The sequence below is a fragment of the Pleurodeles waltl genome, chromosome 1_2 (assembly GCF_031143425.1).
Source record: "Pleurodeles waltl isolate 20211129_DDA chromosome 1_2, aPleWal1.hap1.20221129, whole genome shotgun sequence".
Lineage (NCBI taxonomy): Eukaryota > Metazoa > Chordata > Amphibia > Caudata > Salamandridae > Pleurodeles > Pleurodeles waltl.
The window spans coordinates 197,882,067-197,896,448 of record NC_090437.1 but is presented as its reverse complement, the minus strand read 5'-3'; the positions used below and the strand labels follow the sequence as shown (position 1 = coordinate 197,896,448).

The following is a 14,382-nucleotide window of genomic DNA, read 5'->3' as shown; positions in this document are numbered from 1 at the left end:
TAGAGGGTCACTGGGAGTGTAAGAAAACACTTAGGGGCATATTTATACTCTGTTTGCGCCGAATGTGTGTCAAAAGTTTTGACGCACAATCGGCGCAAACCCTGCCCCATATTTATACTTTGACGTCCGACCCCGCGGGCGTCAAAATTCCACCCTGTGCGTAATTTTTTGGAAGGGGGAACCAGCCTTGCGTTAATTATATGCAAGGTAGGCGTTCCCTTCCAAAAAATGACTTTAAGGCCTGTGCCCCATATTTATACTCTGATGTCATTTTGATGCACAGGAGGGGGCAGGCCTTAAAAAATGGCGCACAGCCTGATGGGCGCCGTTTTTTAACGCCTGGGTCAGGGCAGGCGTTAAGGGACCTGTGGTCTCAGAAGGAGCCCAGAGGTGCCCTCCCATGCCCCCAGGAACACCCCCTGCCACCCTTGCCCACCCCAGGAGGACACCCAAGGATGGAGGGACCCATCCCAGGGAAGTTGAGGTAAGTTGGGGTAAGTATTTTTTTTCGTTTTTTTTTTGTGGCATAGGGGGGCCTGATTTGGGCCCCCCTACATGCCACTATGCCCAATGACCATGCCCAGGGGACATTAGTCCCCTGGGCATGGCCATTGGGCAAAGGGGCATGACTCCTGTCTTTGCTAAGACAGGAGTCATGTCAATGGAGGTTGGGCGTAAAAAACAGTGGCGCAAATCGGGTTTGAGGCCTGAATTTTGCCTCAGACCTGACCTGCCCCATTTTTTGAGGCTCAACCCCCATTTTCCCATATGCCGGCGCTGCCTGGTGTGAGTCATTTTTTTTTTACGCACACCAGTCCGCAGCGCCGGCTAACGTCATTCTATAAATAAGGCGCCCGCATGGCGCGTTGGAATGGCGTTAGCCGGCGGTAAAATTTTTGACGTACAACTGCGTTGGCACAGTTGTGCGTCAAAAAGTATAAATATGGGCCTAAGGGTGTCCAAGATACCCCACTCCAAGACCCTGAAAAGTAGGTGTAAAGTTACCGTACTACCCCAGAAAGACAGTAAAGTCAAGATAGCGGATTCTGCAAGGACAACAACTGACTGCAAAGCACTGAAGACGGATTCCTGGACCTGAGGACCTGTAAAGGAAGGGGACCAAGTCCAAGAGTCACGCAAGTGTCCAGGGTGGGCAGGAGCCCACTAAACCCCGGATGAAGGTGCAAAAGGCCTGCCTCGGGTGGAAGAAGCCAAAGATTCTGCAACAACAGAAGGTGCCAGGAACTTCTCCTTTGGCCAGAAGATGTCCCACGGCGTGCTGGAGGATGCAGAGTTGTTTCCACGCAGAAAGACCGCAAATAAGCCTTCCTAGCTGCAAGAGTCACGGTTGAGGATTGTGGGTGCTGCCAGGGCCCAGGAAGGACCAGGAGGTCGTCCCTTGGAGACTGAGACAGAGCGGGGCGCTCAGCAATACGGAGAGCCCATGCAGAAACAGGCAGCACCCACAGAAGCTCCTGAATAGGCACTTAGGAGATCTGAGGATGACGGTTGAACAAAAGAGGGTCCCACAACATCAGAGTCAAACTCAGCGAGTTGGGCAATGCAGGACGGAGTGCTAGGGACCTGGGCTAGGCTGTGCACAAAGGAAGTCTTGCAAAAGTGCACAGAATCCCCAGCAGCTGCAGTTCACGCAATACACAGAATTACTGTCTGGTGTGGGGAGGCAAGGACTTACCTCCACCAAATTTGGACAGAAGGGCCACTGGACTGTCGGGGACACTTGGACACTTGGACCCAGCTCCTGTGTTCCAGGGACCACGCGCATCAGGATGAGAGGGGACCCAGAGGACCAGTGATGTAGAAGTTTGGTGCCTGCGTTGGCAGGGGGAAGATTCCGTCTTTTCACAGGAGATTTCTTCTTGGCTTCCAGTACAGGTGAAGGCAGACAGCCCTCAGAGCATGCACCACCAGGAAACAGTCGAGAAAGCCAGCAGGATCAGGCGCTACAATGTTGCTGGTAGTCTTCTTGCTACTTTGTTGTGGTTTTGCAGGTGTCCTGGAGCAGTCAGCGGTCGATCCTTGGCAGAGGTCGAAGAGGTAAGTTCAGAGGAACTCTGGTGAGCTCTTGCATTCGTTATCTGGTGAGATACCCACAGGAGAGACCCTAAATAGCCCACAGAGGAGGATTGGCTACAGAGAAAGGTAAGCACCTATCAGGAGGGATCTCTGACGTCACCTGCTGGCACTGGCCACTCAGAGCTGTCCATTGTGCCCTCACACCATCCAAGATGGCAGAGGTCTGGGACACACTGGAGGAGCTCTGGGCACCTCCCCGCGGAGGTGCTGATCAGGGGAGTGGTCACTCCCCTTTCTTTTGTCCAGTTTCACGCCAGATCAGGGCTTGGGGGAATCCCTGAACTGGTGTAGACTGGCTTATGCAAGGAGGGCACCATCTGTGCCCTTCAAAGCATTTCCAGAGGCCAGGAGAGGCTACTCCTTTCTGGCCCTTCACACCTATTTCCAAAGGGAGAGGGTGTAACTCTCAACCTGTCTGAGGGGTTGGCAGCAGCAGTAGCTGCAGAGGAGACCCCAGAAAGTTAGTTTGGCAGTACCCGGACTCTATGCTGGAGACCCGAGGATGCATGGAATTATCCCCCCAATACCAGAATAGTATTGGGGTGAGAATTCCATGATCCTACACATGTTACATGGCCATGTTCGGAGTTACCATTGTGACACTACATAGAGGTATTGACCTATATGTAGTGCACACGTGTAATGGTGTCCCCACACTCACAAAGTCCAGGTAATTTTCCCTGAACAATGTGGGGGCACCTTGGCTAGTGCCAGGGTGCCCACACACTGAGTAACTTTGCACCTAACCTTCACCAAGTGAGGGTTAGACATATAAGTGACTTCTAAGTTACATAAGTGCAGTGTAAAATGGCTGTGAAATAACATGGACGTGGCAGTGGCAGGCCTGTGTAAGAATTGTCAGAGCTCCCTATGGGTGGCAAAAGAAATGCTGCAGCACATAGGGATCTCCTGGAACCCCAATACCCTGGGTACCTAGGTACCCTATAATAGGGAATTACAAGGGTGTTCCAGTGTGCCAATCAGAATTGGTCAAATTAGTCACTAGCCTGCAGTGACAATTTTAAAAGCAGAGAGAACATAAACACTGAGGTTCTGCTTAGCAGAGCATCAGTGATACAGTTAGGCACTACACAGGGAACACATGCAGGGCATACTTTATGAGCACTGGGGTTGTGGCTAGCAGGATCCCAGTGACACAGGCAAAAACAAACATACATACAGTAAAAATGGGGGTAACATGCCAGGCAAGATGGTACTTTCCTACAATGAGTTAGATTTGGAACATGCAGAGAAATTCTGTTTACACTCAATTGAACTGTAATTTAGAATCTTCTCCAATGATGGTCACAATATGTTACAATTCTGAAAATGTCACATTTAGAAAGAAATGTTCTTGTCCCAATTATTTGTTCCTTCTGGCCGTGTCCTGGGTCACATGACTGTGAATGGCTCTGCTGCTGATCTGTGTGTATTGCTTCTTGGCAGTAACATAAAGGGGGCTGAGGTGTGAACATGATCGGCCATCCTGGCAAGATCACTGGGAGGGGATATTCCCAGCCTCATCTGCGCTTCAAAGGGCTTTGCCTTCTGCGCACAAAGGAATCCAACACCATGCCTATCCTGCCTTTTGTCACTTCCCAGACAGTTTGGATCCTTGACACAGGAAGGGAAAGAACTTTCCAGAACCACATGATGGCGTAGGACAAGGAATGCCCCCAAACAAAGGCTGGCACCAGGTATAAATATTGGACCTCCAGAGCCACTTATGAGAACACTCCTAGACCTGTGTAAGGTAAAGAAGATGGACTGCTCGGCTGCTAGTGGACTGCCCAGCTGCTTTAAGGACTACCTTGACGGAGGACTGGACTTGCTTGTCTTCAGCCCAGGCTAACCACAGTGACTACAATGGTCAGTTGACTGAACTCCTCTGTGAGCTACATGGGACCCAACAAGCCTTGAGTGGCCTCCCTGCAACTGCTCAGCTGACCCGGTGCAACTGGACCTGCCCAGACCTGCAACTGGATCGGCCTGAGACCTGGTGGCCTCTGCTTGAGTAAGTCCCTGATCACCAAGTGGTGCCTCCCCAGGTGCTGGATACTTGGCTAGCATCAGAGTGTGCTCCTCATAAAGAAAAGGTGAAGAAAGCACTGGAGTTTATGCTTTGTGGGACCATAAATGGGCCCACAAATGGTGGTCAAGACAACCGCCAACCGGACGATTTTGTGAGACTTACTTTGTATGCCACCAGTGACAACTGGCAACACAAGACCGGGACTTTGCGCTACAGCAACAACAGCCTGCAACGACCACTAACATGAAGCTACAGCCTTGACCATCAACCAAGCATGACCAGCTCTTCAATCTACAGAGATGATTGCCTGTGACGCCTGACCTGCTCTTTCATCCTACAGTGATGACTGTCCGCAATGCTCAGCCTCCTCCTTGTGGCTTCCTCCAACTCGCATGGAACATTTTGTGTTGGACTTTGAAGATAACTCTTCAGCTGGACTAACTTGATCCCTGTATCCAACCTGCTTTCCATCGAGGTCGGCTTGAATTTGCAACTTTCTAGTGCATCCAGATGACCACGAGTGGAGCATTTTTCTTCTGGGCACTATTTAAGAATTTTGAAATTACATATCTCTGGATCTACTGATTGAATTTTTGCCAATCTGGTATAATTTTATTTATTAAAATTTACTCTATTTATCTAAATTGCTTCGGGGGTTTCTCATGAGGTATTTTGACTTTATTACGGTTTGTATACTGCATAAATACATGTTGTATTCAAAATGAAACTGACTTCTTTATGCCAAGATACCAGAGGGTTAAGCACAGGTTAATTTAGTGACTTTTGTGGTTTGCCCTGACAAAGATTGTGGTTGTTGTTGTTATTCTTCTTCTTTTTCTTCTTCTTCTTCTTCTCCTTCTTATTATTATTATTATTATTAATAATAATAATAATATAATTACATAACAATATTAGCAAACAATGAGAATGATGATACTAGGAATAATAATAGTAATAACTATATTGATATTATGTGTAACAATAATAGTATTATTACTATTACTAACACTACTACTGTAACTATTTTTATTTGGAAGAGCTCCAGGAAAAAAACAATACAACAAAAACAAGACAAGATGTCTTGGAAGGGTGATAGTTTTACCCTTCCGTAGTGTTTTGTTTGCTATCATCAGATTTCTAATGCTTTCTCTAATACTTTTGTATCACTCATTTAATAAATTAAATATTCCATTGCATTGTTCTTTATACCACTGCTATATAAATTTGTCTGAGAGATATCAGACGTTCAGCTAAAACAGCGAATAATTCTGAATCCACGTAACTGTCTTAGGGGTGCATTTAGCTGAGTCCTCTTCGTGCATATATCTACAGTTCATTGTGTATAAAAACTTCTATTGCACTTTTTAGGATTGCGGTGCAGACTGTGCCAAGTTCCAGAAGAGTGAGCTGGAACATAGATTCATCAAGAAAGCTCTGGACAGACCATACACCTCCAAGCACTCCTGGGGAAAGACTTACGGAGACCACAAGCGCCACCTGGAGTTTAGCCACGATCAGTACAGGGAGATGCAGAAATATGCAAACGAGGTTGGAATTTTCTTCACGGCCTCTGGCATGGACGAGGTGAGGTATTTCTTTTGTATGAGGGCTACCACTGTCAATATATTAGGTTTGCTGTTACATACAGTGAAACTTCCCACTAAAACAGGCCATCTAGTACAATGGAAAACCGTTCTTTTTGTCAAGCCTTTCATCTCTATCGTACGCATTCAAGAATGTTATTTTATATTATATTTGCTTGAATTTTAAGACCTATTGTGACGTAATTGACCAGAGAGCCTTGTGAAAGGCAGAATCTGACAATGATGATCATGTTCGATCCATATGGCACGTCCACTCTTTACGGGGACACAAGAAACACCACTCTCGTCAGCAAAGTAGGCCCTTATCAGTGAGCTCTAGTTTGACCTTAGGTGCCACAGTAAGTTTTGAAAAGAAAATGTAAATGCCAGAGTTTACAGTCATGCGTTATAGTCAGTAGCAACATGGAGATCATCAACTTTTCCGTACCTTGTCATCGCACAAACACCTGTAGGCATGGCAAATCAGGGTTTAGTTCTATAACTGAATGAATTTAACAATTGCCACCCAGGCCTTCGTTCAACAAGAGCTTCGTGTTTTTGCTTCTATACTTGCAAGTTCTCTGATAACTGGTAATTAATTAGGCTCATTTACAGCCTGAAGGTTAGACCGCCCAGCCTCAGTCTCAGTGGATGAAGTTGCACCTCCACTAAATTGGTGGGTAGACCGACACATTTAAAGGATTCCACTAACTTGGTGGGACGTTTTTCCCCACAGACGGCTCCCACTAGCACATTAAGGCGCATATTTATACTTTTGTAGCGCCGCATTTCCGTCATATTTTGACGCTCAAGCGGCGTAAACTTACAAAATAAAATTGTGGCCCATATTTATACTTTTTTAGCGACTCATTTGCGTCATTTATTAATGCAAAAGTGGCGCAAACGTACAAAATATAATTGCATTTTGTAAGTTTGCGCTGCCTTTGCGTAAAAAAATTTAAGGAAATGCAACGCAAAAAAGTATAAATATGGGCATGTATTTTGTAAGTTTGAGCCTGTATTGCATCAAAAAATGACGCAAGTGCGGCGCTAAAAAAGTATAAATATGGGCCTTAGGACCCGATTTATGAAAAGTTAGCGCTGCCTTTATGCTATTTTTTTATGCGAAAGAGGCGCAAACTTACAAACTATAATGATATTTTGTAAGTTTGTGCCGTTTTGTGTATCTTGTAAGTGTGCACGGCTTTTGCATCAAAAAATGACGTGAAGGCGGCGCTAACTTTTCATAAGTCGGGCCCTTAGGGCCATATTTATACTTTTTGGCACAAAACTGCGTTTGCGCAGTTTTGCGTAAAAAATTATAGTGGCGCCTTGTGCCATTCCAGGATGCCGGCCAGGCGCGAAATTTAGGGAATGGGGCAATCCGGCACAGAGGGTGGGCTAGCGTAAAAAAAAATGATGTTAGCCGGGTGGGGGTGACGGTATAGAAGGGGATTTTGCACCAAAAGATCACGTTAGGCTGGTTAGAGGCAAAAAAAAGCATTTAAGCGACCTAGCGTCATTTTAAGAAGCAAAACCATCCAAACCAAAAGACTCCTGTCTTAAAAAAGACAGGAGTCATGCCCATCACCCCAATGGCCAGCACAGGGGACAAGGGTCCCCTGGGCATGGCTATTGCACCCTGTCCCATGCAGGGGGCCCCAAGATGGGCCCGATGGCACTATAATTAAAAAAAATGCTTACCTATACTTACCCTACTTACCTGGGATGGGGTCCCCCATCCTCTGGTGTCCCTCTGGTGTGGGTGGGGTGTTCCTGGGGCTTGAGGAGGGTACCTGTGGACCCATTTCATGGTGTTCAAGCATGGAAATGTGTCCACAGAGGGCCCCTAATGCCTGGTCTGACCCAGGTGTTCACTAATGGTGCAAAGCAAGCTTTGCACCGTTATTTAGTCCCTCCTCCCACCTGTGCATCATTTTAGCACGGAGTGAAAAATATGGGGCTATGGGGTTAGCACAATTTTTTGGATGGGAACGCCTACCTTGCATCTCATGACGCAAGGTAGGTTCACACATCTGAAAAATGGTGCAAACTCTAATATTTTGACTTTAGACATGTCTAATGTCAAAATATAAATATGGAGTTAGTTTTGCACCGAATTTGCATAAAAAGTTGATGCAAATTCGGTGCAAATGGGGTATAACTATACCCCTTAGTTAGTGGAATTAAAGTCATGAGTGTGCAGGCCGGAAAAGTACCCTCCTATGGGCATCAACATTTTCAGTACCCAAATTAGAAGTCATTTTGATGTGCTACCAGAGCATCAGACCCACCTTTCTGCAGTTCTGCCGGAGTCTAACATGGTTTACTTGGCGTACTGTCACAGAGGCGGCCCCACTTAAAATGGTGACAAACCAAAATACCTACATTGAGTGGCTGGGACACCAGCATATTCAGCGGACCTCTCATTCCATTTCGTGCAGTTGACAGGAGATCCAACACAAGGAAGGTGGTCTTCCCCTGCCTTTTCCCCTAGAAAGGGACATGCTGAAATATAAATGCTTAACATAACGAGATGTGACGATTTTCAGTTTGTGTGAGATACAAAAAATCCCTAACAACGATTCAGCAGGCATCAGATGCAGTGAAAGTGTAGTCCTGGAGAACGTGGGGCCCTGTGCTCCAGACATGGACCCTCATTACAATCCTGGTGGTCGGTGTTAAAGCGACGGTAATACCGCAAACAGGCCGGTGGAAAAAAATGGATTACCACCGTGGCGGAAACCGCCAACATAGACAACCACTTTGACACTCCGACCGCCATGGCGGTACAAACAAATAGCGCGGCGGACACCGCCAACAGACAGGCGTAACACAATGTACCGCCCACCCTATCACAACACGGCTATCCGCCACCTTTTCCGGGGCAGAACCACGCAAATAAAAACACGGCGGAAACATTACACAGAAGGAAAAACACACACCTCTCCGCACCCCACTAGGATCCAGGACGCCATGAAGCACGAACTGCAGATTCTGCCGGCGATGGTCTTCCTGCTCCTCTATCAGGAGCTCCAATGACAGCGGCGACGACCACGGTGAGTACTGCACCTACAACACAGGGGAGGGGGAGGAAAAAGAGAGTGACACACACATGCAACACGCAACACCCCCACCCTCACCCACAACAACATACACACAAACACATGCTGCAACATTACACATACACCTCCCCACCCCCAATGAATAACGCAAGGACAAAAGGAAATGATTGTAATGATTGTAAAAAAAAAGAATCCATCAGTCAAAACTCAAAATCCAGTATATACAATTATGTACACCAACTACACAAGTCCGAATAGTGCACCGATCATTGTCCGTGGACCACTGGGCCCAAAAGGCATGGGCGAGGCCCACACTAGATACCTAACTCCAAACGGAGAGAACACTGGAGGGGCATCACATAGAAAATATACAGGCACCTAAGGGGGACGGGGAGGGGGGCACCTCAGCCTGATGAACGCACAACATCACTGCTCCACGAGGGGGCTCCATGCCCTTTGATGTATCCTGGGGAGTGCAAAGCCACAGTCTCTCAAGTCTCTCCAGTGGGTGGTTTGCCCAATGCTACATCCTGGGGAGTGCAAAGCCACAGTCTCTAAAGTCTCTCCATTGGGTGGTTTGCCCAATGCTGCATCCTGGGGAGTGCAAAGCCACAGTCTCTCAAGTCTCTCCAGTGGGTGGTCTGCCCACTGCTGCATCCTGGAGAGTGCAAAGCCACAGTCTCTCAAGTGGATAACAGTCTCCACTGGTTCTGGAGGGGGCTTTGTGCCCAGAGTGCTTCATCCTGCCAAGGACTGAGGTAGTGGATGTGATACTCCACTGGTTCTGGAGGGGGCTTTGTGCCCAGAGTGCTTCATCCTGCCAAGGACTGAGGTAGTGGATAACAGTCTCCACTGGTTCTGGAGGGGGCTTTGTGCCCATAGTGCTTCATCCTGCCAAGGACTGAGGTAGTGGATAACAGTCTCCACTGGTTCTGGAGGGGGCTTTGTGCCCAGAGTGCTTCATCCTGCCAAGGACTGAGGTAGTGGATGTGATACTCAACTGGTTCTGGAGGGGGCTTTGTGCCCAGAGTGCTTCATCCTGCCAAGGGCTGAGGTAGTGGATGCCTTTCTCCACTGGTTCTGGAGGGGGCTTTGTGCCCAGAGTGCTTCATCCTGCCAAGTACTGAGGTAGTGGATAACAGTCTCCACTGGGTCTGGAGGGAGCTTTGTGCCCAGAGTGCTCCACGTGTATTGTGGCTGCAACAATACACTTGCCTGGGCGTGTATGCCATGAGATTGCAGAGGTACAGGTAGGTTGATACGCCATGGAGGCAGAGACATACCCCACACTTCTGCAGCTTTGCATTCCATATGCAGGTGGTGCCACTGGCTCAGTATGTCGCGGGGCTGCTGGCGGTGCTTGCGGCGGTGTCCGTCGCGGTGGTGCTTGCGGCCGGCTCTGTGGCAGCGGTGCTTGCGGCGGGAACTGTGGCGGCAGTGCTGGCTGCGGGGTCTGTGGCAGTGGTGCTGGCAGCGGGCTCTGTAGCAGATGTGCTGGCAGCGGGCTCTGTGGCAGCGGTGCTGGTGGCGGTGCAGGTGGTGGTGCAGGTGACGGTCTTCTCTGCCGCACAGGTTGGCATTGACGTGGACAGAAGGTGTGACACTGGTCCCTCAGTCGGTGCTACCATGCCCTCTCCTGACCTGCCCTTCAGTTTCTGGCCCTTCCCCCCCTTTGATGGTGGCGCAGCTGTCTTGCCACTATCCCCTTTCGTTTTCCCTGACCCCTTGGTAGCAGGTGTTTTCGGCTTCTCCCTCCGGGATGTGGGCACCTTTTTCACCTTGGCAGGTGGCAGAATGTCCTTGCCCTCGCTCCGTGACACACTGGCAGCGCTGATGGTTGGCGCGCTCCATGATCCCGCAGATGCTAGCACCACTGCGCCTGGGGGTGTGGTGGCTGAGGTGCTGGGACCTGGAAAGCCTGGCCCTAGGGGAAGGACGGGGGGGAGGTGCAGGGAAGAGGTCAATATTAGCCAGGGAAAGTTTTTTAGACACACTGGGACGGGTAGATGGAGGGGGTTTGGGAGTGGAGGTAGAGGAAGTGGTTGTAGGAGGTGTACATCTGCTGAATTTGGGTGAAGGTGCATGGGCTGGAAGCTGTTGTGAGGTGGATGGCTGTTGGGTGGGTGTGTACTTGCGTTTGTGTACTTTGGGAGGAGGGCTCACAACACACTGGGAGAGGACACTGGGGATGTGTGAATGGTACTGGGGGTGGTGAGTGCACATGAGCGGTTTGTGGTGATGGGCGTGCTGGTGATGGAGGTAGTGGCTGAGGATGTAGTGCATGCAAGTGTAAGTGGAAACGAGACAGGGAGGGAGGAGGGAGATGTGGAGGAGGGGGACACAGTGGACACAGTGGAGGCAGTGGATGTTGGTATGAGTGCATAGGTATGATGCTTGTGTGAGTGCCTGTGGGATTTTTTGCTTATGTTTGCCTGAGCCACCCTTGTGTGTTGAGGTGTGTGCATGCTGGTCTGATGGTGTGCTTGGGATAGGCTGAGGTACAGGGGATTGGGTCTGGGAGGAGGAAGTTGGAGGGGGAGGCTGGACACAGGGACAATGGCTGCCATCAGTGCTGAGGCCAGAGCCTGAAATGTTCTCTGTTGGGCTGCCTGCCCAGAATAAATGCCCTCCAGGTATGCATTTGTTTGTTGCAAATGCCTCTCAACACCCTGGATGGCATTCAGAATGGTAGACTGCCCAACAGTGAGGGATCTCAGGAGGTCAATAGCCTCCTCATTGAGGGCAGCAGGGGGTGACTGGGGCAGGGCCTGAGGTGCCTGGGGCGAAGGAGATGCCCACCCTCCTGGGTGAGAGGGCACAGGACACATGCTGAGGGGCTGCTGGGAGGGCGGTGCTGGTAGGGGGGGTGGCGGCTGTACCTGTTGATGCAGAGGGCACAGAGGGGACCACCACCGTAAGGGAGCTTCCATCAGAGGAGGAGTCGCTGTCACTGCTGTCTGCTCCTGTCCCCGCTGTGAAGCTCCCCTCGCCCTCCGTCCCACTGGTGGCTTCAGACTCCGTTGTTTTGCCCTCCAGGGCCAAGTGGGATGCAGCTCCCTCCTGCTCAGGTGCCAAAGCTCCTCCGCCTGATGATGCTATTGCACACAAGAACAGGGAGACCACAAAAAGGGTGGGGGGGGACAGAAGAAAGACATGTTCAGTGCATGCCACACCACTACCATTGGCGGACACAACAGACACAGCAGCCCTCAGCACTACGCCATGCACTTATAGTTCCTAGATTTATCACATGCCCATGGGGTACAAGGCCTTAGCCCGATTGCTGCACACCTGGAAGTCACAGGAGCCTGAATATGTGTAGATGGCACTAACCACTAGTGGGGTTGAGGTGCCACAGAGCCTGCCTCACAAGGGACTTTGCCTTCAAAGCTCGCCCTGGCCCAGGGGAACCCAATGCCCACCTCCCCCGCCCAGACACATTGTAATGCCCACAAAGTCAGCAGAATGATAGTGTACTCACCCCCTTTTGGTTGCTGTGATGCCCTCAAGCGCCCATCCAACTCCGGATACGCCATCACCAGGATCCGGAACATGAGGGGGGTCATGCTGCGACGGGCACCCCTCCCACGTTGGGAGGCCATCCCCAGCTGGGCCTCCACTATCTTCTTGCTCCAGCGGCGAAGGTGATTCCATCTTTTCCTGCAGTCGGTGCTCCGTCTGTGGTGGACCCCCAGGGTCCGGACGTCCTTGGCGATGGCACGCCAAATATCGTTCTTCTGGTGGGCACTGACCTAGAGGAATAGTACAGGGGAAAAGGAAAGTCTTTACCAGTCTGGACCGTCATCCTCTTTGGCCCACGTTCCCACCCTTGCCCTGACGCACATACACTCACCGTCTGCACATGCAGGCCACAGTACCCTCCCCATTTTTCTTCCATCCACACCACTCCAAACAGGCATTGCCCATGCAGCATTCTCACAGTGTACTCACCTGTTTGTCTGGAAGACCGTACAGTTGCGTGTACTGGGGGAGGACCCAATCCACTAGTTTCTCCAACTCCTCCGAAGTGAAGGCAGGGGCCCTTTCCCCAGACACATGAGCCATCGTCGCTTCCAGACTGATGTTACAGCAGCACTTGCAGTGTAGGTCCTCTCCTGTTGAAGGTCAGGTATCAAGTGAGGGAACAGACAGAAAATGGCGGTCACGTCTGCGGCGGTGCGTACCGTCACTGCTGGCGTACATTGTCATTCGCTCCTGGGACCCATAGGGTCCGATGTTAACCAATGCAGGATTGCGCAGCGGTCTTCGACCGCCTACCGCAACGGTGTACAACACCAGCGCAGTTACCTCATATCCCCTTGTCCCACCTTACAGGTCAGGCAGCCGCCATTTCAGGGGGCCACATGGCATTAATTTTAACTTTGTCACACCAATGTAGGCCTTGCATACACACAGTAACAGGTACATTGCAGATTAATAAATGTGTGCAAATGAAATTTTGTGATACCTCAGTGTTGGCTGACTCTCTGCTCGCTGTTCTCATCCATAGGGCACGTCCGCTGGGGCAGGTGATGAGATGGCGGCATCCTCCGGTGTACAGACCGCTGGTGGACCTGTCGACAATGGAAGAGAGACACGTAATAGTCACCTACAGACTTGATCGTGTAACAATCCATGAACTGTGTGCCCAGTTGGAGCCAGACTTGATGTCAGCTATCCGCCATCCCACAGGGATACCCCCTCTAGTGCAGGTCCTGTCAGTACTCCATTTCCTGGCAAGTAGTTCCTTTCACACAACAATGGCCATTGCATCAGGGATGTCCCAGCCAATGTTCTCTAATGTGTTGTCCAGAGTGTTGTCTGCCCTGCTGAAACACATGCGCAGCTACATCGTGTTCCCTCAGGTGGAGGATTTCCCCACAGTGAAAGGTGACTTCTATGTCCTGGGACATATCCCTAACATCATTGGTGCCAGTGATGGGACACATGTGGCCTTGGTACCCCACCGCAGGAGTGAACAGGTTTACAGAAACTGGAAGAGCTACCATTCGATGATTGTGCAGATGGTGTGTTTGGCCGACCAGTACATCTCCCATGTGAATGCCAAATTTCCTGGCTTAGTGCACGACGCTTACATTCTGAGGAATAGCAGCATCCCTTATGTGATGGGGCAACTCCAGAGGCACCATGTGTGGCTACTAGGTGAGGACAAGGACCCTATACAGTGTGAATAGTTGTCTGGGCTTGTCCCTATGGGTTAGTGTGTGTCTAACAGTTGTCCCTCGACATTTGCAGGTGACTCTGGTTACTCCAACCTGTCATGGCTACTGACCCCAGTGAGAAATCCCAGGATAATGGCAGAGGAACGCTACAATGATGCACATGGGCGAACTTGGAGGGTGATTGAACGGACCTTCGGCCTCCTGAAGGCCAGGTTCCGATGCCTCCATATGACAGGTGGTTCACTCTACTACTCACCAAAGAAGGTGTGCCAGATCATCGTGGCCTGCTGTATGCTACACAACTTGGCTTTGCGACAGCAGGTGCCTTTTCTGCAGGAGGATGGTCCAGCTGGTGGTCTTGTGGCAGCTGTGGAGCCTGTGGACAGTGAAGAAGAGGAGGCAGAAGAAGAGGATATTGACAA

The 14,382-nt window shown here is 50.1% G+C and overlaps 1 protein-coding gene across 1 annotated transcript in view; it reads left to right on the top strand.

The window, feature by feature from the left end:
* Positions 1–14,382, top strand: part of LOC138299495 (sialic acid synthase-like) — a 208,596-nt gene that overhangs the window by 65,627 nt on the left and 128,587 nt on the right. The window contains exon 2 of the mRNA XM_069237774.1: positions 5,498–5,713. Within this exon, the coding sequence (XP_069093875.1) occupies positions 5,498–5,713 (216 nt within the window). The remainder of the gene's footprint in view (positions 1–5,497; positions 5,714–14,382) is intronic.